The sequence below is a fragment of the Struthio camelus genome, chromosome 2 (genome assembly GCF_040807025.1).
Source record: "Struthio camelus isolate bStrCam1 chromosome 2, bStrCam1.hap1, whole genome shotgun sequence".
In the NCBI taxonomy this organism is placed as follows: Eukaryota; Metazoa; Chordata; class Aves; order Struthioniformes; family Struthionidae; genus Struthio; species Struthio camelus.
In genome coordinates, this window is record NC_090943.1 from 142,295,893 (window position 1) to 142,321,763 (window position 25,871).

Consider the following 25,871-nt stretch of genomic DNA (forward strand, 5'->3'; position numbering starts at 1 on the left):
GACTCCACTGTGGCTCTGCCACTGTGAAAACTCATAATTTATTCCTACTCCAGATCATCTATCTTTAAATGCATTATTTATTCCTGTGAGGACTTTTCTGCTTAACTCATGGGAAGTTAATTTATTTTGAAGTTCTTCATATGATACCTTATCAAATACCATTTAGAAGTCCAAGCAGACTGTCTCACCAAGATCTCCCCTGTTAACATGCTTGTTAAATCCTTCAGAAAACTAATGAATTTTGAGGCACTGTTTCCCAGTCATGCTGATTCCTCATCAGATCTTTCATGTGTCGGTTCTGTTTTTCAGAATAATTCATATTACCAGTTTTTTTGTTGGGGTTTGGGGGATTTATTTGTTTGGGTGATTGGGATTTCTTTTTTCTTTTCTTTTCTTTTTCTGCTATCACATGCTGAATGCTTCTGATCATCTGCTGGCCTTACATTGTCGCTAGGAGGCTTCCTGCTCAGATGTGTTCGGAAAAGAATTTGTTACTAATTATTGTGTCCTTTGCAGGTTTTTCAGAAAATTCTTGTTTAGCTCTCCTACCGATATTTTTGCAATTAACCAAGCAGTGTTCAGAGTTTTCTACTTTTTCCTTCCTTTGGACATAATTTCAGCTTTCTGGAGGATATTGTCTTGCTGCTCATAGCCTTCCTTCTGTTTAATTCTTTATGATGTTTCCAAACTGCTGGTCAAAACTTGGTGTGCATTTGCTTTGAGTATCTAGGATGATATCTCTCAATAATCTGTCTGTCTTGCAAATATTTTACTCTTTTAGCTCTGTGTCTTAGAGTTTTTAATAAATTCCTCATTTTGATATAAAATCCATTTTTGAATTTGAATATGGTGTTACCTTGTGGATTTTGTTGTTCCTTAATCTTCTTTCACAAGTCATAGCATTAATATCCTGGGTAAATAGCCAAAAATATGTCTCAAAGCTATATTTTTACTGTCAGTGATGGAATTTCTTACTTGTTGACACTACTTAATTTCTGCTCTGAGCCATTGCTTGTGAACTTGCCTCCAATGATAAAGATTTCTTTCCAACATCACTCAAGTTGTTTCAGTGCTCTTGTTAATGAATACCTCCATCCCTAGCAATTGTTGAATGACCATTCTGTCAACAGCTTTAAGTTAATATTAATATGCCTAGGCCTTAGTTAGCATAACTTAGCAGCATTGTGCTTATAATGTTCTAAAGTATACATATGCACATGAAGACGTGCTCAGCGAAAGTGGCCAAATACAAGAGCTGACTGCAAGGTAAAAGTTGCTCACTAAGTATGAATAGAGTGCACATATTAGCCTAAGCAACCGTTGAATGGTACTGAATTTTGAATATGCTCATATAAATAAAGGTACAATTTATAGTTGACCACCTGATCTGTGCTGATATGCTGTTAGAGTGATCACCCCCTGGTGATTCTAATAAGTATCTGTCTGTAACCACCAGTTATCCTGTCCCCTTGGGGTATTGAATAAAAATATGCTCACACCTTCACCAAACATTATCATTAGTCATTCAAAATGATGCTGCACTTTGGAGCGTAGTCTAGATGCCATAATATATCTAACAGACATGGAGATTTAGATTCGGATAGCTTATGTGTATATGTGAGCAAGGAGGTGAGGGAAGGGCGGGCATAGGCACAAGTTGTTGCTCAGAGTTATTCATGGAGCGAATATATGGTCTTCCATTTGGAAAAAGGCTGTGACTCATTGGCTACAGGTCTTCCTTGAATGTGTTTTCCACATGAACACTGATCTTCCTCTCTTATTTTCTATTTCCTTGAATTTCCTGTTAATCTTTGAGATTCAGGGTTGAGAATAAGTGGGATTGTTTGATACCTGTTTTTGTATCTTCTTCTGTATGTGGAATCTGGAAGATGCTTGCGGCTGCCTTATGCAGAACTTTGCTCTTCAAGTGCTAATGGCATACGTACTTCCACAGTGCAGATGTGGATGTGAATAAAACATTCTGAAGAAATGCATTTCCATAACAATATTGTTTGATTCTGTGTTTCTTACTTTACTGTTAGTCATGTCATGCTTACTTTTGGTTAAGTAATTAATTTTCCTATCCCTAAATTTACTTAAAAAAAAACCAAAAAGCCTTTATTGGGGTTTGTCTTAGATTCTAATCAAGTATAGTTTTCATGATCTGTAAGAGACTCACATAAGAAAGGCATAGAACAGGTTGTGATTTTTATTAAAAATTACAAAAAAGTCCCATCATATAAAAGAAGGCGTAGAAGACCCTGAGATTTTTTTTTAGTTTTGAACATTTGCTATTCATTATCTGTTTAGGTAAGCCAGCTCAGCTCTTTCGTGTTTTTAATTATCTTAAGTTACTAAAAATAAATTGCATAATTTTATATTTATTCATTTAGAAAGCATTGCTTTTCTTATGATTTATTCTATATTTCTTATGATTTATTCTATATCTTTATTCTTGTGCCTGTCTCTATTATAATTTCCTTCTTTAATATAGTTTTATGATACTTGAGACAAACTTGAAGAGCTGTGCTTATCCTTACTGCAATGTTAGTGTTAAATTGTCATTGCTGTTGTCCATGAATTTGTTTCTTATGCATTACATCTCTCTCTCTCTTTTTTTTTTAAGCGTTTGGAGGTGAATATTAAAAAAGAAATTCAAGACCAAAAAGGAATTTGGAAAATGACTCAGGTAGACATGACAGTAAACAATTTACTTGAAATCTAAATTCTTCTTCTGCATAATTTGCACTTCCTACAGTGAATTCTTTGTACTTTGTGACCAACTCACATGGAGAGCCAATGGGGTTTTGCTAAGTAATGATGTTTGCTGTTTGAACTAGGACTATTTAAATATTTAGGAAAACATTAAATGCTTTAGCTGTATCCCAGTTATTCACAATAGTTTACATTTTTTACCTTAAGTAATAATTAATTTATGCAGTGATACTATCATTCTAATTTGTTGATTTTTTTCTTTACTTCACAGTTTCTGTAGAGGGTGCATTGGGATCCTTGCCGTACTTTGTATTGACACATGAGTATGTAAAGTAGGGTGAGCCTAACACCAGTTTACTTTCTCCTGGTGTAAACTGTCAAATTTACATAAGATGATCTAATATTCCTTTTGTAGATCAACAGTGTAGTTCTTTTGTCCTGTACTTCATTGATGTTTTCCAGCCGTCCTCAGAGAAATGTTGATATTTTTCAGCATCACCGAAAGGAGTATTCCATCTGTTTCCATCTTTTGGCAGATGGTTTCCATTGGCTGCCTCTTCCAAGAGCATAGATAATGTTCATATCTAAACTGCTGTAATAACTGCAACGTCTTACAGCTTCAAGCAAGATGCTGAGAGGAAACAGAAACTCCAGGAATTATTTCTGAAGAAGTCCATAATCTCTGTATTCGATCTTACCAGGAAGAGATAGGAGGCCTTAAAGCAGGCTATAATATATATTACTATAATACTATATAATAGAACTATTATAGTAATCTGAGCAGCAATCTCTCGGAGATCATTCCTTGTTTCCCTATGATGCCAGATGATCAAAGACAAATTTTCCTTTAAAGTTTCAATCCAGGAACACAAAGACCTTCCTGATACAGTAGGCCTGGCAGAATCTGTGACTGTTGAACTGGATGTTGGTACTATCTTTGCCCTTGTTGGTTCCTGCACACAAGATGAAGGCAAAGGCAAATACTGGATTTCCAGGTGTTGCCAGTGTTGCTGGGTTTTTCAGTCTCTTTGCATGTCCTGTGTGGAGGTGCGGTACGGTGATAATGGCAACCCTTAAGCTAGTTTACACTGACTGAATCAGGTTCCTTGTGCAAGAAGTAAAAATAAAAAACCCACCCTTTCTCTTAGATGCAACTTGATACTAGTTAAATAGTACAAATACACACTTTCTTCTTGTCCAAGTTTCCTCTGATACTGAGGAAGATCTCCTGTGATGCAGATACCAGTATATAACCCATCCTGAGAGCCTTTTTGTAGCTGATAGGTGAATGCCATTTAGATTCAACTCTTTCTTCCCATGAGGGAAGAATATTCCCAGTGCTGACCCTCCCACTCTCACCATTATCATTGTTCAGCTCTTTCACTCCCTCCTCCTTATCATCACTCTCATGTTGTCACTGTTCTGATGTTCTGTGCTCTTATATTTGCTTCTTTCACAATCTCTGTCTTGCTTCTGTTATGATCATCCATTCTTTGATTTTGAACTGTGCAAGAGCTGAATAGCAGAATCCAGTACCTGGAATCCAGTACCTGTATCTCCCACTTTTAGAAAGATAAGCCTTGTAAGTGAACTTGTAGTCCCTGTTTTTCTCAGATATTAGTAGAGAGTATTGAATGTTCCTCTTCTAAGCCAGGTGGCACACAAGATCTCTGTCACATGCATTTGTGATGCATGGACACCTTCCCTCTGGTTTCAGGCTTTGTATCAGAGAAGGCTGAAGGAAGTGTGTCTAGGCCTGACTGCCATAGCATGGCTATGCCATGCCATAGCAGGCCTTTTTTGGGCCTTGGTAGTGGTACTGGTCATTTAGATCATTCATTGAAACTAGAAATCTTTCTTTCTCTGGATTTTAGCGAAGATCACTCAGTGGCAATTTTTAGCCCACTACTTTTGATCTACAGATGGAAACAGAAGAACAATTCCCTAATGGGATGTAAATTTGGTGCTCAAAACTGCCATATATTTTCAGGATATTGGTTTCATTGTCATGTGTTTTCAGTTCTTGGCATGCATCCTACACTTCTAAGGTGGTTTTGAAATTCTATTTGAATTAAAACTGTTTTTTCCTTTTTCCTTCTAAAGCTTCGTTTCTCCGGGTTATACGGTCTTCATAACTTTGCTGTCAAGAGAGTTCTGTTCTACTAATAGGACAAAACTTACCGATGTCAAAGGCTGTTGAAAAGTCTAAGAACTAAGCTATCGCTAACTAGTTACTGTCAAAGTGCCTAGCAGTTTAGATAAGGGTCTGTTCTGACATAGCCAAAGGGAACCTCCTAATGCCATCTGACTGTAAACCACCAGGGACTGACAAGTACTGGTCTAATTTTTCTGGGAATCTTGTCTATTCCTGCTACCAACTGTGTTGTCACCTGGAACTTTATCCATAACTTCACCACATATTGCTCCATTATAAAGGAATTCAGAAATTATGCTGCATTTGCTAGGTCAAACACTCCCAGTAAGGATGAATGTGTTTATAGACTATCATCTGAAACTTGAAAAAGGAGTTATTTACTACCTAGCACAATACTTAGAAAAGAGTAAGTCACATGTATGTTCATTTCTTGTTCTCTTTCTTCTTGACTTATTTCACTCTGCTTCTACAACTGAGAGGAAATAAAATGGTGGCAGGTGCGCTCCACTTTATGTGCTCATATATCAGACATTGTGTATATTGTGTATCTACTCTGTGCTAGAGAGATAAATAATTATGTGAGTTAAAGTGATGGTGGATTAGTATATTAGGAAATGCAAATGTATGTGAGACCTGCACATCCTCAAGAACACAGTTGCTAACACTAATTCTATATATACTTTTAAAAAACAGGCCAAGATTAAAGCAATATATGGTGAGCTAGAGGAAAAACGAAAAGAGAGACTGAAGAAAAGAGAAGAAGATATGAAGACAATAGAAGAGACTGAGAGACCAGTAGCTGATCTAGAAACAAAATTTAGAAGAAACAAAGATATTTTTAAAGAAAACCATGAGGTAGAAGTGGTAGATTCTAGACCATTCACTAGTGTATGTGCTGGATGTTACTTAAAAAAAAAAAAACCAGAACAGAAACTCATAGCTCAGAATTTAGCTGTGTAGTTGTGTTGTGATACTATATTTTGTATTGCCCACATTTTCAATGAAAGTTAAAAATTTTACTGTAATGTAAAACATGGTACCAGCCTTAGTTTTGAAGTGTCTTGCTTTCCTTATTGGACAGATCTTTCTATCTCTTAACTTCTCTGTGAACTATTTTCTTACAAAAGGAAAGAACATGCAGTATTTGCTTATGTTTCATCTGTACCTCTTTGCTTAGTTGTAAGATGGAGAGAGCAAACAATGGAAGAGTGTAATTACAGGCCCGGAACTCTCTTCTCTTTCCTGGTTTATGGGTAATAATGATCAAAAATTTTTCCTTCCTCTTGTGAAAGGTCTGATGTGTGTAATAAGAGAAAAAAAAAGATCTTTATCTTGAAAATAGGTCCTCAACCTACTTGAGATATTTTAGTTAAATATACCATTCTCTCCCAGGGGCTACATTCCTTTTGCTTCTAACAGAGCCTTTTCTGCTGTCATAATCTGACATGTTTTGGCTGGGCCCTCTATCATCTTGAAAGGATGACCAAATAGCCGTTTTCCTCCAGTTGTCTAATGATGACCTAGTAGCCTATTCTCTCATATTTTCAGGGTATGCGTATGGTGTTAACCTCAGAAAAATTTTCAGAGAAGTAACCTTTTGTCTAGTCCTGCTCAAAAAGAATAACAGAAATGCAAAATAAAGTTACATGGCTGAGAAGCATACCTTCTTTTTTTGACTTATCTCTCTCTTTTAGATCTGATGATCTTGGAGGTCTTTCAAAGTGTTGATTATAAAAAGGAGTGCTGCAACAGTGATAATAGATAACGGGGTGTACAGTGGACATTATTATCTAAATCAGCTACTGTATTTGCAGCCAGGGTATGACGATGATGGATGCTTTTGAAAAATACCTGAGCTAACTGAATAGTAAGTGGCTCAGTTCACTAGCTGTCCTACAAATATGAGACCAAAGTTAAATAGACAGTCGCTTACCTAAGCAACGCAGATAGTTTCGTATCCACCTGCCACCTCAACCAAAATCTGTAGAAACGGTTCTTTCTTTTCTAAAATGACATGGAAATATTCAAATGCTGAACCCTAAGTTAGGACCGAACATAATGGCTGTACATTATATTTCAGAAAAACCCTCAGACGAAACCATTCAGTATTTCTTTTGCAGAACTGTTCGAAAGGCAATTTATTCAGTGATTTTTTTAAATTAAAAGTATTTCCATACCTTTGCTTTTTCCTTTTTGCGTACTCCTTTTGCATGCTTATTCCTTCTCTTCTTTTGGGGAATAGGTCTGAGTCTTCTGTCATGATTGCAACAGTTTATGGCTTTCACATTTTATGAGTAAGTGGGCAGAGGCGTGCATTGTTCACTGTGATTTAAGCAGTTCTACAATCTAGAGGAGGTATTTGAAGCTTCACTTTTTTGGCAAAGGAAATAGATGTCTTGGGACACGGAATTGGAAATAAAGTAAAGAATGTGAAAGAAGTAATTATTTCTTAACTGTGTGAAAGAGGTGGGCACTCCCAATGGACCTTACTGCCAGAAAAGAAAAAGAAAATGCCTTCTTTTTGTTTCAAAATGAAAAGGAAACAAAACTATCTATCTATTGCTGATTTTATCCAAAACTAAGGATAGGAGTTTTCCGTAAGCCATATATTTGTTATATTACATTCTCACAATCAAATGAGATCAACGTTTTTTGAACCTATTCAATTTAGATACAGAAATTTTGATTTTCAGACCAGTGCCTAGGTACAAGAATTTTTGCTGCTTCTCCTTGCCTATGTGAAGTTTTTGTTGCAGAACCAGCCTATAGGCTTGTCTGATTACTACTAAATAGCTTGTAACTGGAGATCTTCTTCTACAGTTCTTTATTTTTATTTTTATTCAATCTGAAGGAATATTTGCAGAGTCTTTTGTAGCAATACTTTGCCATTTTTGGAGGAGAGATGGAGGATGTTGAATCGTTTCAGTTCAGATAGTGAATTATATGATAGTTTATTTTCGATGCAGGTTTACTAAGTCAAATTGAATTTAAAAAAAAATCTTCTAATAGCTAATAGTATTTTCAAAACAACGCGTTAATGGCAGTGACTAATGTTGCTAGCCCTTCCCCAACTAAAACTAAGTAGAAACAATGTGACAAAGATCACATCGTTAGTCTCCAGGAAACCTAAAGAGGTGTGGTGTAAGCTATGTATCATCGTCTATGGCTGTGTACTTGCTTCTGTTTTAAAAGCTTGGAAGCAGAGTTTGCACAGGCAGATTTGTATGTGAATGATGTGTGAAAGGTGTTGGTAATTTCAAGGAAGAAGTTTCTTATTGGTTAAAGGTTTAAATTATTCTTTCAGAATAGAAATATTATTACCTATTTTAATGTTCTTTGTTTTATGTCATGAATGGAATTTAAAAGCTTAAATAACATGACTATTGTATAATTCATATAAAATATATATAGTAATTTAAAGTTTTACTTATTATTTGCATTAATAATAATTTCTATCCTTTAATATTTGGTGCTCACACTAGTGATGCAGGTGGTTTTAATAAAATAGAAAAGAACTCCTATTTCTCTTGATGTGCTAGTTAATAATAGAATGGATTAATGAAGAATATAAAAATGTGATATCCCAATATTTTATTTTCTTTCTTCTTCCATCCTCTGATTAGTTGTCCTTACTTGTAACTTCTTATGATTTCATGATCATAAATCATAAGCATTTCTTTTATCCTTTTTACAACTCCCATGGAAGCTATTCCAAATATATATTTTGAATACAGAACTTTACTTTCTTTTTGTCAAGTAATAAATAAAGAAATATAGTGAGAATAAAAAGTAATGATATTTTGCTGTAAGACAATAAATACTATAAGAAGCAGCAAAGATATTTCCTACTTTGAAATATTGCATTTTGTCATTCAAAGTGTAGAGTATATACATATAGAAATTAATATAGTGTTGATAGAATAATAGGTATGTAAGGGGAAACAAAAGTAAGCTTATGAATGGTAACTCTTAGAAGAATTATTTAACAGCTAATATATTTTCTGATTTCTGTAGAAAGTAGGACAATAACTTTTGGATACTCATACATCTGTTTTTGCTTATATTTTCCAGAAACTCTTGTACTTGGATCAGAGGGTACAAGAGCTAGATAAACAGCAGAAGCAAACAGAACAACAACTGGAGCAAAGAAGCACTGTTGTGCAGCAGCAATTAAATGATATACAGGTGAATAATTTAGTGTGTGTATGGCTGTATTTGAAGTACATTTAGTTTCAAAGGTTAGGCTGTCATTTCTACACGGTTGCTTTGGATGTATATGCATACATACAGTGTATGTACTATTTTCTGTCTCTTGCTTGAACTAAGTTATCAGGTCCATAGCCTTGAGACAGGGTAAAGTACAAAGCAAAATTGATATTGGGGTCATTGAGAAGTCCTTTGCTTTCTTCATGTGCCACACTGGCTCAGATTGCTTGAGGGGCTTTTGAAATGCAATGGAGAAAATCAATAAAGGAAGAAAAAGATTCTAGTATAACAGAAAGTGCCTGCTGATTGCATGTTTGCTCAGCAGATGGCATCTTTTTGTAAATGATGTCTTATATCTGCTGTATTAGTTACTAAACTCTTTAGTCCACCAAAGGGAATTATTTGAATTTCATTACTGAATACTATGCTTTATAAAAATATGGTTATAAGCATTATAAGAAACAAGTGTTTTGTTTTTGAGATTCTGTTCATTTTTATTATCCTTTAATTTTATATTGTATAAACTTAAGTTATTCATTACAGTATCAAAGATGAGTCATACAGAGGAAAAGCTTTCACGTAGCTCAGAATAGGTGGTAGCTTGTGCGGAAAAACTGCGAGACTTTACCTTCCTATATATAAGACAGAATCTTAAATTAAGGGTTGGAAAATTCGTTGATTCTCTCAAGTTTCTAAATTTAGCAGGGAAGACAGAGTTTTTATGTCCTTTTCTGTTAGTAATTGAGTTCTGCCAAACTGTTAGTTTACCAAAAGATCTTAGAACATGTGGACGTGACTGATGAGTCGGCATACGGATATTCAGTAACTCTACACTATTTTTCAGGCCATTTTTTTTCTTTTATATATACATATTTTTAAGAGAGTGTTTCCTACTAACTGTGTAAATAGCTCTGTCCATTAGTTACGTGAGCAGTATTTGAGTTAGTGGAGGATTGTTTTGGGTAAGTGGAATAAAACAATGTCTATTTTATGAGATCTCTAGAGAACAGATCTAGTAACAATACTTGAATAGCTTAAAAGTTACGTTCTTAGGGTCTGATACAGTATCTTGCAGCTTTGTAGAGGAACCAGTTGAGGTTTTATACCTTTATAAAAGGTGCTGTCTTATTTTTGACAGTGCCAATGCAGTGCCACTTACTCTCTGGGCAGCCAGCATTCATGTAGTTCCAATCTATTTGCTCAGACAAAGAGATAAGGTATATTAGATGAGGTGGGAGTGGATTGACTCCGAGGCAAAGACGCTTTGGCACTGGGAACACGGGATGACGCTGGGATTAATTAGATTGGAAGTGACAGGAAAAAGCACACATGGTCATAGGAAATCTAGGCTTCTTATGACCAAATAACTTGTTTAAAGCTTGTCCAATGTGTATCTTAAATGATCTTACAGAGGAAATGGCTATGATTCTACAGTGTTCTTAGTACAGAAATAACATAGAGAATCCAGCATCCAACTGATCAAGCGATTCACCCAATCTTTCATAGTTTATCTATTTTAGGACAAGATGAATCACCACCCTCTGGAGGCTTCTGCTTCCCACCACTGAATCTGAAGTAACTTAGTTTGGCTTGCTGGCATTTAAGTGTCTGAAAACTAAATACCTAGATAAGAGCAGGTGAATTCTATTCTGTAAAGCATTCATAGTCTTGTTCAGCAGCCGAGAAGAATGAAAAATACTGTTCATTAGGTAATGACCCAATCTCAAGGAACTCTTTTAGGCCAGGTAGGACATTGGCTGTTTTGCACTGCAGCAAGCCATGAGGCTATTCAGTCCTGCCAATATTTGGATCAGGGAATGTAGACTATCTGAGCATTTTTGTTTGTTTGTTTGTTTTAAAACCTGAGTACAAAGTCTTCTATAATGTGTACCAGATTTCACTGACTCAATGGCTAGTGTTCCCTATCCTTGGAAACCAGCCTTCTCAGTTTTTTAATCTGCCTTCTCAATTATAAAGTCCCGAAGCAAATACAGGAAGTCAGAGAGACAAAGTTCTTTTTTGCATTGGTGGTTTTGTTGTAAAGAAACTCATATGTGAACCTGCCATTCTTTGGGAAAAAAACAGGTCATGACTTCTTTCTGAACATATTGATATAATTTGGCCCTGACGTCTCAAGCATCTCAGATTTCACTCTTTCATAAAGTTTAAGGCCAGGACAGACCATCTTCTGTGATATCCTGTATGTCACAGGCTGTCACATTTCTCCAGGTTCTCCTGGAACTAAGTCTAAAGCTGATATGATTTTTCCTCAGAGGTTTGAGACTCTCTATAGGCAGTTCAGTTGCCTAGGGATTTGCATTAATTACCATATCTTCATTTGCCTTTTAATGTTTCTGTGTTCCTGCTGGAAACCTGAATTTTCCGTCTAATCCTATACAGAAATATATTACACTTTATAAAATTCAGATAGAGGCCTTAAGTGTCATGTGCTTGTGGCACCATGCACATTGTAACATCTCTTTGCTCGTGTCTGTTACAAAAATATTGATTCCTGGATTTTTCAGCTACCTTTTAGATATGCCTCTAAGAAGCATTTTTTTTCCTAAGCGAAAAAAAAATAAGACTATGCATCAGGCTCCCACTTGAGCAATAATGGGACAGTACCTAAGAAGAATTTTTTTAAATTGTGATCTTCATGTAAGCACACTGACACATTCTTTGTCTCCTGAAATGTGAGATCTTGAAATTCAGTGTTGATACATGTGTGCATATTTACATTATATATATGAGTGTGTGTGTATAAAGAGAATCAGAAGGTATTTTCCTCCCTCTCAATTTAGCCCATTTACATAGCTGTGTACAGCCCATTAGTATGGATTGTAAGATTTAATTTTTCCTACATGCAACAAGACCACTTTAAAAATATTAGCCCGTAGTAGACTCCCACCTGCTTACTTATTACTATTCTGCTTATACAGTGCTTTGTGTTTACCTCTTTCATTTTGGAGAAGCTACAGTTTTGTTTATTAAATACTGTTGCTATTGAAAACTGTGTGTGCTTGTGTAATGAATCTTTACATTTTCTTGGCCCTGTGACTGTCAGCCACTTTTTTAAAGAAAAAGACCTTGCAATCTAATATTATAGAACATGGAGTTTAGGGAAAACAATTTTTTTTAACTGAGAGTTTTTTCAAAGGCTTGACATCAGCATCTCTTTGAAAGGTAGAGTACTTGTAGATGAGAAAAATGGACAGGAGTTCAGAAGTCTTGTACTGCGTGCTTTAATTCTCCACTATCTCTGGTGCAGGGCAACTATGTTATGAAAAACTTGCCAGCTAAGAGAGGAAAAATCCCTATTTGGCAACTAAATGAATAATACCAACTTTCAGAGATAATGAGTAAGCCAAATGCTGCATGCAGCCAGTGGCATCTGAAAATACTGACTTTTCCAGAAGTCAAGATTTTTAAGTGTTTGCCTGAAACACTATTAAATCATGTAAGTATTTTGATGTTCTAGTAACAAAAGATGCCAATTAAATCACTGACTCTGCCTACACTGAAATAAATTGGCCCAGACCTGGGTCATTTGTGAAAATTGTTATCTTTCGCTGTCACTAATAAAGTTTTTGCTGTGCAAGCTGTTGTTTGAAAACTTTTATATGTGAGAAGAGAAATAAAAGATATGTGTTTTATGAAGGCATACAAACATGCATACATATACACACGCAATTGCAAAAATGCAAATGCCATAATAAAATTTATGGATATATAGTAGAAGGTCTGTGCAGCAAGTTGGGGAACTATAATTGGGACATTTGAAATTGTGCTCTTAAAGAAATACGATTATTCCAGTTGCACTAAGTGCTTCAACTGCCCCTCTGCAAGCAGTTCTGTTTCTTTGGGTATACAATTTCATGCATTGTTGCCTATAATCATGTGCTTAAAATTTAATATCTGGAAATCTGGCCCTACCTTCTATACATGCTATGTATTTTTTAATTTCCAGGAAAAGTATTCAGTTGTTTCCAGTCAAATTGCTGAAAACTTTCATACTACTGAAAATTTTAAAAATGAACTTAAAGAGTTAAATGCATTATGGAACATGAAGGAAATGCAGATGGAAAATACCGAAAAATCTTTCATTGATTTGGGGTGAGAGCTACCTCTTATATTAATTTTTAAGGACAGTTTAATGTTACTACTTTTGCAGTATTATTTCTAGGAAATATAATGCAATTTTCCTCAATGATTTGAAGATATTTTTGTATGATGATTGTTTGCAGTTTTAATGCATCTGTAGAAGTCATCCATGATAAATTGTCTGCCTAGCAAATGGAATTCCAGGCATCAGAATTACTTCTGGAAATCTAATAATATTCATGGTCAGTTGCATCCTTAATTAATGGAGGATTCCTCACATTCTGTGTTTTCTCTGGTTTAAGAAATGTGGACCTACCCTTACTGTGACTGATGAGTCCTGAAAATAGTCTCAAAGGGCTCTATCCAACTGGAAATGCAGGCTGCCTTCTAGGCCATGCAAGCCTTGGAGGGCCATATATGCTGATTGCACAGCATGCTTACTCTTCAAGGATAAAGGTGAACCTGCTGTGCAATGTCAAAGAGAAAACAGCTTATATTGTTGAATTGTACAGGATGGGTAAACTGTGAAAAAAAGAACCTTGCGTCATCATATTACAGCTCCCCATCTGTGGTCTCATTCACTTATGTGTTGTTGGTGTTACAAGATCTTTGAGAGACTATTCCATTAAATTCTTGATTGGGAAAAACAAAACAAAACCATTCTCTATGTAAATTTTTAAGCCAGCTGCATGGGACTGGATGTTCTTTTTTTCAACTCTTGATTCAAAGAGAATGATTCAGAGGGACCCAGTGTTCAGCTGAACTTACTGACCTTCAAGAACGGAAGGCATCTTTCCATGACTGAAAACCACTTCAAAGTCAGTAGTTTCATTCCAGGGAAACACTATATTCAGACTTACAGAAGGAAGGGATAAGATAAATAAAAAGTGGTACTGAAAGATTATTTTCCTCCAACAATTTGCTGTTTCTAAATAGCTGTGAAGTTCAGCTCTCTTTCAAATTGGAATTCTTTAGCGAATTCCCCATTTTCTAGTCCTAAAATAGACAGTAATGAAAACTTTGTATTTTTCTTGAAAATCTGCTTCTCACAGATCCCATCTGGTAGAAGGAGCTGTAAAGTTTAAAAAAAAAAAAACTATGCAAAAATCCCACTGATTTTGGTTATTCCTGTTATATTTTGTGTAATATACATAGTAGTTCAATGTTAAATGTACTGATATGTTTGAACTGATGCTTCTGCTTTTGTTAAGCATGAGGATCCCTGCCTGCCTTAGTAGAAAAACTGTGAATGAAGGACTACCTGTTTCTACTTCTGCTCTTGGCTGTTATTTCCATTTTTCTTATGCGGTGTCAGGCAAAGTCTAGCCTGTTTTGGTGGAGAAACTGAGATACAAGAGTTCCTACTTCTGCTTTCAGTCTTAACTGTTGTCCTTTTCTAATTTCCTTGCTACTATCTTTGAAGAATAATATCTCTTGGACTTACTATTGCTTGCCTGTAATTCAATAAAGAAGACTAAATATTGGCTTATATTAGAAAATAGAAATATTGGCACAGTATTATCAAAATAATAATAGCTTAAAATAAATCCTTTTTTTTCCCCACAATAAAATTGGTGGTAAAACTGAAGAGGCTTCTGCAAAATTTAGCCTAACCTGCTAACTGAGGGAAAATCATATGCCACAAGAATCCCACGCAGAAGCACATGAAAGTAGCCTTGTACAAATGGAATTGGAAAAGCTGGGTTTTTTTACTCTTAGAAGACCTAAAGACATATGTTTGTGTCTTAAGTTAAGAATGAATGTAAAGTCCATTCACTCCATTCTTTTTATCCCGCTGGATTTTACTGTTAATTAAATTACAAAGATGACCTGTGAACTGTAGGTTTGTGTGAGGAGCATACTCTATTGGAACCCTTACCATTTATACACACCAGTTCCCATATAGGAGGCTGGTGCCGAGCAAAAGGGAAATGCAGGCAGGAGGCAAGTTAAGGGGATGTGCTGGAGACAAGGAAGGCTGGAAGGGTGTTCCTGTGAAAGGGAACTTTAGGTAATTTCCCAAGAATTCCTTAAGTTAGCCTCTCTGAGAGGTTTTTGGAGACACTAATTCAGAGGAAACCTTAGATGCTGTGATTTATTACCCAAGGAGGGACAGTAGTGTAAATTCTCTTGTTTCCTCTTGCATGTGCACATCATCATCATCATCATCATCATCATTATTATTATTATTATTATTATTATTATTATTATTATTATTATTATTATTATTATTACACGATCAATTCTTAAATTACCTACAAGGGTCTAATTTAGTTTGTCTTGCAGAAAAGCAGTGTTAGAAATACTTTAGTATACTCTTGTCTAAAAGTAACTGAAATACAGACCCTGAGAGAACATAATGTTAGTACAAACTATAAACCTCTGAAAATTGCTTAATTTTACATATTTCAAATGTGCAGTTTAAAGAAACCATACTAGATATAGACAAGAGACATGAAATAAATATTATACTAATGGCATATAAATCTCACATTTCCCATCTCAATAAATATTAAAGTATTAGTTGCCCAATATGTCACTGATCCAGAGCTTATTCTGTATCTCAGATATTATAGTTTAAGCAGATACTCTGCACGTGGGAGTGAAACAGTCTGTCCGCTAGAAAGGTGCTTTCAGAATGGAAGCCATTCTTGAAAGTTGGTGAGAGTTATGCATCTCAGTAGGCTCATTGGATAAGCAGAGTGTCTTTTAAGTGGTCTAGACATTCATGATGAGCTCTGTCATATAATTCTTTGTTCTTTTTAAAAGGGTTTCATTATATGAGAGAAGATTCTATTTTATGTATTATTAAAGGTTTAAAAAAAGTATAGCAGAATATCTTGATTAAATAATGGAAATTTTTTTCTTTCAAAGGAAAAATTTAAGTGCTGTGATGTTTAAGCAGCAAAATGTTCAGATAGTGTTTGATCGTCTCCAGGATGAGCTAGCAGAATATGAAAAAAGATTAAAGCAGGAAGAAAAAACATATGGAGAGTTACTACAGACTAGAAAGAAAAATTTGAAAGATTTGGAGGTGAGTATTACCAGAATACTAGGGGTTTTTTTTATGTAAGACATATACCAACTGGTTAGTTCTGGTTCTTTTCAGATGCACAGTTTTATCAAAAGTTTAACATACGTAATATCTTCTTGTCAGTATGCAAAATAATATTGCCATTGAAATAAGTTGCTGTTTTTCTGTGGTAGTATTTTGTATTTCTGTGAATAAAGAAATGGTTTTAGGAAAATTATGAAAATGTTCATTTGCTTTTGCCGTTTCAATTTTCTGTTAATGTTTGAGGTTATTGCATACTTTATCTTCTATGTTTTCTTTAACTTTGATTTGTGTATACCTCTGGGGAGGAAAAGAAATCTCCCCTGCTAACTTGAAAAACTTTTATTCTCATTAATCATCCTTTTGACTAACTATTCAGTAACAAAATCTCAGAGCATCAATAAGTTCCCATTTTTTTTAAATCACTTCCTTACTAGAATAGTGTTCATCGGGTTCAGTCTTAGTAGTGTGGCAGTCAAACTTGGGACTTGTAGATAAAGCCATTTCTGAACTGTCAAGGGCTACCCTGTAGAAGGACCCCGTCTGGATCTCAGATGCTACAGTTGATACCAGGCAAATGGGAGCCATTGTCTGTGTGGATGTAACTGAGGAATCAGTCTTTTGACATAGAAGTATGAAACACACTGTAGGTATAACCACAAAATGTTCAGAGAAATCAGATGCACTATAATTCTCTAAGTTGTTCTCTGCATTATTTTCATATTTAAATGTTTTTCCTAAGAAAATGGTAAAATGCTTACTTCCTTGTGTTTAATTTTTCTTTATTTTTGTGAGAAAATGGCCATATTAACATATTTGTCCTTTGATTGGGGGCTCATTCTTAAGTTAATATTTTTGCATTTGTAGGTCTGTTAAAAATAATTTAAATACTAAATTTTGGTCTTGTGTTCTTTACTTTCATGGACATTATATACTTTCCTCAAATAGCTTAGAATAGCTGAAATAAGTTATACTAGTCACTTAATTGTCTGTAATATTCAGGGCTTTTGTGCAATGCTGAAATTACAAACACTTTGGGAACAGAGAATATAGTCACGAAATTTGTGTAAACATGTCAATATTCTTAACTCTTCCCCATGCAGTTGTTTTCAATTGTGCAAAGAGATGCAAAATGGATAAAAAATGGTGTCAAAACTGAACTCTCCTTTCATACTAGTGGTAGAAAACTTTTAGACTAATTTTTATTTTGCCTCAAAGGTACGTAGCTGAGGGTAAGGTTTATCAGACTGTTGCATGCTTGTTTTGTTTGTTTTCACAAAATCTATATTGCCTAGAATATGAAAGAAAAGGACAAAACAACCATAAAACATTTGTTTTTTCAAAAGAGAAATTAGTACTTTTTTATTTTTTACAGAGAAACCAGTCCTTTCAAAATACCATATTTTGCTTCATGATTCTGTTAAATTAATTCTGAGGTCAAAAATACTTGCCAGTATATGGACTTGCTCATGTTCAGCTAAACTTTAGAATCACTCTAAGAATAATTCAGTGCGGAACCTTTCTTACCTCCTTCTCTAGAACATCAAGAGTTGTTTTTCCTAAAGTTTCCTGCTTCATGCTGTCTAGTCTCTCCTCCCATCTAGCTTACATACCTACTGAGTTATCGGTAACAGTACTTCTTTATTAAATTAATGTTAGTACAAATTTTTTACTGCGTGCCAGAGAGCATGTTTTAGTTTTTACTGGAACACATTTTTGTCTCTATGATGCCATCTCTCTCTCTAGACCTGCAGCTGAAATGGAGGCACACACTATCACCCTTTGAATATTTACCATGTTATTACCTAGTTATTTTAATGTCGTTCCTCATTGTCTTTGTGGAAAATGCAGATAAAAGCATTTATTCACAGCAACCAGGAAATCCCACTAATCCATTTGCAAATGTGTAAAAAAGCTGAGAAAAAAATGCATCAGATGTACCTCTATTAAATCAGAAAGGTCTCTCTTTCTCTCCCTCCCTGCATCCTTTTCGTTTACACTCCTTTTCTGACAGGAAAATATTCATGGTAAGCTGTTTCTGTCTTTGTCCATATCTTACTCTCCCTGCTTAACCTTTTAGAGAGCCCTTTTGTGTGAAAGTGCCTCCATTAGAAAGCCCGTCATTGTGCATTTAGCTTTTACAACTATAATTTTCCCTTTCAGATTCTACAGGGCATTTAATTTTTTTCCCCAAATTAATTTTTCTTCCTTTTCCTATCTGAAAGATAGGCTGGCCATTCCTTGTAGTCTAAATAAGTATTGTTTCATTTCCTCCAGGTAGCAAATTTCTCTTTTTCATTCTGAGTGTCATCCACTATTTTCGTCTGGTAGCTAGAAATTCTTTACCCCAGTGAGGGGTAAAATTGCTCCCTTCCCTGTGTATTGCAGTGCATACTGCACTGCAATGCATTGTATTGCATATTCTTCTTCTTCATTGGAATTGCTGCAATAGCAAGCATTTTGATAAAATCATTTGGAAAAATCATTTAAATAAAACAAAAGTGTGTGGCTTGTTACTGATTATTGACTGACATCAAGCAAGTGGTTGTTGACAACTACGAGGTGACAGGGTTTTGAGTGATTGGCTCCTCCCAGCTTCTAGGCTGTATTTTTTTAATAAGTTCATTTTCTGAGTATGAATTGTAGTGGTTATAGTAGTGTTTTATCTGTGGTTCTCTTCCCTGTAAAATTTTAGCTATAGAGTATTATCATGCATCTTCTCTATTTTCCACATACGTAGAGAAAGGAGTAAAATTAGGTTTCTTTTGTAGGTCCTCATTTGTCAAGGAGTCTTTGGAAATATTCATAACGAAAAACGATACAAAGAAGTTTTCTGAAAATTCAAGAGATTGGTGAAAGATATAAAAGACTTTTCAGGAGTTGTACTATTAACTTGTAGAATTCATTGTATCTAGATAGTGGTACCTAGTAAAATTTTTAAAATGTGACATAATTAGGAGGCTTGCTTAGTATATACAAATTAGCTTTCATTATGATTGCACATAAAAATAGATAACCAGGGAGTTAAGAACCTATTTGTGTTAGAGGTTGAATAGAAAGGGAATTCAATTGCAATAAATGCAGGGATATGCAGATGAAATTCTGTACTGTCCCAGGTCCCTGTCTGTCTGCCCTGATTGACAACGACAGAATGGTTTTTTTTTTTTTAATTCTTTTTACATCTCACTTGGAAGAAACGCAGCATAACTTCACAGTTCTGAGACTAAATTGACTGGTTTGGCCAAATGCTAAGTCACTGTCCCTACTTTTTTTAAATGACATTTCCATTTCTTTTTTTTTTTTCCTTCTGTTAAGCCCAATAACTTTGGAGTGATTTCTTGTGATCTCTTATGCCAAAAATGAATTTTCAATGAAGAAACTCAGCAGTGTATTTGAGGAGTACATATATGCATTAACATCTTGTAATAATTACGACTTTAGGTAACCCAACAGTGTTATGGTTCCAAACTGAGTAAATAATGTTCCATTCCTAATTCAGCTGATGGTGAACTTCTTAATACCAGCTGTTGTCACCTCACCAATTCCTAATGATAGGAAGAATGCCGTTTATTGAAACTGTGATATGTAGTTTTTCAGCAACACCTTCCATCCATTACACAGATAAGTGATTCTTTGCTAGTGTATCTGTTTGCTTAGAGGTAGATCAACTATAACCAACAGAAACCTGCCCAGGTTTGGGAACTGTGCTCATTCTGATGCAGGATGAGGGAAGAATACTTAAAAATCCAAGCTAGGTCACTTTATGTCTTACAAAATCAAAATGAATAATGAATTAATTTAAAAAGGATGAATGAATCAGTATAGTATTTTTCTCTCTGCCTTAGTCTGTGTGATGACTTTGATACTTGTGTTACTTATAAAGAGTCTTATTTTCTTCAGACCATCACTATGCAGTTTCTGACTATAGAAGGCAATTCTCAGCAGTGATAAATGGGGAGAGAAGGTCTGCAAGTGTCTGACATAGGCAAAATATGTGCACATGTCTGTTAGGTCTTTTAGCAAATTGGTAAATGCAATATACCTGACACTAGGAATAATCTCTTGCAGCATTTTGTAATGTATGTAGCATGAATATCTTTGAAGAAGAAGACACATATACATCTGTTTTTGCTGGTGGAATGTCATATAGGCATTACAAAGAAGTATGATAGGTTATGTAATGCTGATGCAAAAGAGAGAAACTCTTTTGGGAAAAAGGAGACTTACGGAACGTTCATGGTTAGCAGATGACTCGAAAACTGCAGTGAGTTCGAGAGCCTCTTCATTGGTCAAGCATAAGACATAACATAAAACTTCCATTACGGAATTGGATGAAATGTCCTTCTAGCCCTTAAGTACCTTTTTAGTTGATGATGGCCAGTATTGAATGGTTTAGGAAAAAGTGTGAGAAAAAAATGTCTGATGTCGTTCTAGCTTTCCTAAATCAGTGATCTAGGGATTTACTGGAACGGGCAGAAACTGCAAACTGTATTTTCAAGGGCTTTTCCCCACTGAAGAATTTGGGAAGAAGACTGGATAACTCATGAAGGGGAGGGAAGAAGAGTGAGACTGAAGAGAAACCTAGGAGTACTACTTTTAGAAAGAACTGTATTGTAGTCAGAATAAAAACTGAGCCAACGTTACAGAAAACTGTTGAGATGCTGTAATGTAACGTGGAAGTACTCTGAAATATTAAGTCTGTGGTGTGTGGTGGAGAGTGTAAGCATCCAAAAGGATGGCACTGGCTGTTTGAAAAGAGGTGTTTTTTTTTTTTTAATTAATAAAAACCATGCAGTGTGAATAAGACATGTACTTCGGTTCGTTGGTATTAAAACAGAAGGTAGCCATACTAAGCTGGCAGAAATAACACCAGCAAAGCCAAATATTCCTTCACCACTTTATGGACAATCTAAAAGTCTCAACAGGAACTTCAGCTTGTTACCCGGCAGAAATGGGCAGAAGGCTTAGTACCACTGAGTGGAGGAGTTTGTGAAGGCATTGGAACTAGGGCTTATAGCTAATTCAGCCTTAATCCAGGTAATGTAAAGTAGGCTCTTCAGGGAGGCTGGACATGATTTGTGGAAGCTGATTATGGGAAACTGATGAAGGTTTTTGTTGCCTTTAGAGGGATGAACAGTGTGGCTCACTGGAAAAGATCATTTTGACAGCTTTCAGAAGTTTTCCCTGATGATAAAAGATCAAATCATCTAGCCTGCTTGGTATAGAATGATAATGATAAATTCTCTTGATTAATTGGGGTAGAATGAAATAGCGTTTTAATTCTAATTTCTGGATTGACCATTTCTGTAAAAGTCCTGACTTGAGGTACTACGGTAGAATGAATAGGAGGCTTATTCACCCAGCATCTAGAGATGAAAACTGGTTTACTGAAGTAGTAATGGAACATGCATCTTAGACTGGTTTTTACAGGCTCTGCTTCTCTGGATCTGAATCTGAGTGAGACCATTACTGATAGGTAATGCGGTAAGACAGGGCTAAGACTATTTTTAAGGTGAGTGATGAGCAACTGAAAAATTAGTTCTCACAGGATTAAACCCCACTCAAATCAAACAAAACAATCAAACATAGGAGTGGGGAAATCAAACATAGGAATGTTCTAACTTCTGGAGTATAGAGGAGCTTACTGAAGGAGAGGAGTTCAACACATTACAATTTAGGGTTGCTAGAAATTCTTGTTGGACATTACACTGAATGACAACTACTATCTTGGTAGTTGAAAAAATTAGAATATTTTGTTTCAAGTGTCGTGAAGTACAAAAACTAAACGGGGAAATTTCCTGAATAGGCTGTGAATATACATGGCAATATTTCACACCTACTCGTAACTAAGGTGAAAATAAAACCCACATCAGCACAACATGCATGGTATTGTTTAGTGTGGGAGAAGTGCTATTAGAAACTAGTTGAGTCAGGGCAAGGTTTTGACTCTGAAAATTGAAAGTTATTTGGTAGTTCCTTCTACTTAGGAAGAAATACAGATGTAGGTGTCAAGACAAAAAGCCAGAGGTGCACAGCTGGCAGTGGAATTTGAAGGTGAGAATTACTCATCATCCTCATTAGCTCATTTTTAAGGTGGGATGAAATGAACTATTAAACTTTATGCAGAAGAGAATGATGCAGGAATAAAGGAAAATACTAGTGAGATTGAAAAACACAGCTTTAGATCTCTGAAAAGAGATGATGGCCACATGATCATATTTTAGCTTTCTTTTTGCCTTACAATGGTGGCAATAATCATGACTTCCTAATTGTGTTGGTTAACATTAGTCTTCTGCTAAAAAATCCTTGATACCCATTAATGTTTCTAGATTTTCTATTGATTTAACTATTGCATGATACGGTAAAAGAAGATAACAAAAAGTTAATATTTCTTTAGTATTGTACCTTAAATTTGCACGCACTCCAGCAAAGCACTCCAGCAATGTGTTACATCTAAAATTGAACAGAATTTTCTTAGGTATACAAAGCTTCATTTAAAAGTTCTTTTAATGGAATGACAACATTTGCTCCTTATCACAAAGCAGAAATTTTTAAAGTGTGGGAGTATAGATTTCTTTTGGCTTTCAAGTTCATAGATATTAAAATAAGTTTTGAATGTTATTCTTAAACGAGAATACTTATTCTGAAAATGCATTTTGACTTTAACCTGAATATTTTTCATTTTAAAATGTTTTTCATTTTAAATCAATGTGTTCCTATGAGCAGTTTGTTTTTTATGGAAAAGTGTTTCTATTTGTGGAATGGTATATCAGAAAATCCATGACCGATTCTTACAGTTAGTCATGATATGTTGTTTCATCAGTTATTGAGGGTATTGCTAATGAAATAATCTACAAAATGGCATATCTCAGAAGGGCTCGTTACAGAAATGTAGTAATATACTGCTGAAGACTGAATTAAGAAATAGGAGAAAACAAAGTTACATCCAAGAGGCTGTTTCTCATGATAGTATTAGATAAAATCCATCAGGTGTCTTTTATCATTTACTGTTCATCTATTTAGGTCATCTTTTCTTCTAGGAATTGTTTTTGGTCTTGCTGCACTAATACTTTCCATCTTTTACTTTCAAAAAATACTGCTAATCAGTGGTAATGTTACTGAAATCAGAGCTTTGTTACAGCATATCCATGTAAACACATGAGTTACATTTTAAGCTGTATGACAAAAGAGGATTTTTTTAAGCTAGAGAGAACCACTGCTCCCTTTAGGCTATTTTCTATGTGTGCGGGGTAAGGGTAACAAATAGACTGCCTATAAAATTGTCTTTAATTAGTTGACTCAATGGCTTCCAACAGTGTGCTACACTGGAATGTGGGACTCCCATGTTACAAGATAGACTTTTGAATCTTACTCCATGCTCCTGGGTAGACTTAGCATACTGACTTACATGCTGTCCTGTGGGAAGTGCTGGCAGTATTACCCAGATAACCATCCCACTGGTTTTATTGGCTCATAGGGAAGTCATATACATTCCCTTCTGAGGAATATGCATAGCTAGAGGTTGAGTGCCATGACAGTAATAACAATCTGAGTGAGAATCAAAGGGATTTAAAAGAGGAAGGTTAATAAAATTTTTGAAGGATAGTTTTCTGTTTCTTCAATAAAAAACAAGCTATATGCATAATAATAACAAATTAATCCTCACTGTACATTAAGGTAGCATCAATAAGTAGCATTGGATCAGTCTGGAAATAATATATATAAAATATTAATTATAATTCATATTTATAAAGCATATATTTCATATATATAATGTATGCATGTGTGTATATGTTTGTATATACACATAAACATGAAGGTTGTTTCTAAGAATGCAAATCAATCTTTATTTAATTTCTTCACTCATCTCATCTTATTCTTACATAATCTAAAATCCAGCACAAGGCTGAAACATGAAAAATCCTATTTAACACTATTAACCTATTGAAAAATCCTAATTAAAGTCTGAAAGCATAACTACGTGTAATAGGAGGTGGATGTGTGTAGGTTTGGGAGCTGGGAGATCCACTGAAAGTTTTCAGAATTATAAGCAATTGAAAATTGCATACTTGACCCACAAGACATTACATTTTATTAAGATACCGTTTGCAGTCCTGGAATTCTGTTCACATCTTTTCTTATGTCTTCTTTTTCACCTTAATGGCACAAATTTCAAAATACGGTAATAGGTACCAGGTAGTCTTTGGTTTAAAGTGATTTAAGTGATTGTGCTGCTTCATTTTGTTTGGATAGAGTAAGCATCTATACTGTTTTAAGGACTTAGAAACTTAAGTAAGTTATTTTAAGTTATTAAAATGACTTTGATTTACAGGTGAAGTTTCTAAGAAACAATACATAAAATTAAGAATGCAAATGCTACCAATTAGAAGTATGTTGGACCTTTTTTCTTGTCCTGAAGTCTGAATGTCTCTGTTGATAAGATACTGTATCAGTTGTTAAGCATATCACAAAACATGCCAGGTCTCCAAAGTGACGAAAACAATATTAAGATTTTCATATTCAGGTACAGTTCCTTCTTGTATTTAAATTTTAGTGGAGCCTTTGAACTACTGATTGTGGTAGTTTAGCCTTCATCTGGGTTGAGGGTATGATGGCCCGTCCTTTGGAGTATTCTATTTTTCTGTCCAGTGTATTGGACAATTACATATGAGAATTTTACCTCAAGCTGGCATGAATAAGGATCAAACTGTACTCTTTGGCGACTTCGGGAATGTGGTTAATCTTTCCCTCTGGGCTCAGTTAATTCTAAAGATTGAATTTTGACTAGTTTGTGCTGATTCAATGTGTCAATGCAATGCAAGGAAACTGTAAGATAGCCTTAAATGTTACAGGAATGTAGTAATTTACTATAAGTGTAAAATTCTTGTTTGATATATGAAGTCTGAGGTATGTCCTTTTTGAAAAGTAGGTGTAGTGCAGGATTAAGAAGATAACATTTACTACTTCATGTGATGAAACTAGGCTGTGAGGGTTCTTTGCCAGCTTCTTGTGTCTTATTCTAGCTCCAGAGTTAAAATAATGAATTTTGTTTAGCTAATTCGGAGTTTTAGGATCATGGAATAATTAGAGTTGGTTTAGCTCCTTCCTAAGTCACTGTGTGTCAACTCAGGTGCAGGCTACTGCATACTTTAAATGTTTGACTGATAGCAAAGTCCTTGAGTAAGTCCATTGCATGATGTTATTACCATCTTTAGTATATTTTTGTAGCTTAGATTGTGTTTCTTAGACATATTTATGATACTGTCTGGTACTGTGCTATTTTATATCCTGCTTTTCTTTTTCTTTTTTTTATTTTAGATTAAGCTTCCAAAATGAGTATTAGTATGCAGGCAAAAAGTGTAAGAAATTCATATGTGGATAAGGGTTGTGTTGATTAAAAAAAATGCGGTATTATGAATTCATCGTCGTTCTACTGTTAATATTTTTAATAGTTTATCTGTTGTTTAAGCAACATAGATGAATTATTGTTACCCTCTATATCCGTATATCTAACTTTTTACACATATGCTGTTCATTTACTTATTCTTTAACTGTATGACTGAAGGATTTTCATGACAGACTTTTTTCTGTGCCTCAGTCTGTGAATTTTTTCTTTTGTGTACCAGTCCCATTTTCTGG

General features: G+C 35.0%; 1 protein-coding gene across 3 annotated transcripts in view; it reads left to right on the top strand.

Annotated features, from left to right (window-relative positions):
* The window catches only part of CCDC178 (coiled-coil domain containing 178), a 193,748-nt gene that overhangs the window by 52,916 nt on the left and 114,961 nt on the right, over positions 1-25,871 (top strand). For all 3 annotated transcript variants that reach the window (XM_068932793.1, XM_068932794.1, XM_068932791.1), the window contains 5 exons: positions 2,627-2,689; positions 5,564-5,725; positions 8,942-9,055; positions 13,044-13,189; positions 16,052-16,211. In XM_068932793.1, the coding sequence (XP_068788894.1) occupies positions 2,627-2,689; positions 5,564-5,725; positions 8,942-9,055; positions 13,044-13,189; positions 16,052-16,211 (645 nt within the window). The remainder of the gene's footprint in view (positions 1-2,626; positions 2,690-5,563; positions 5,726-8,941; positions 9,056-13,043; positions 13,190-16,051; positions 16,212-25,871) is intronic.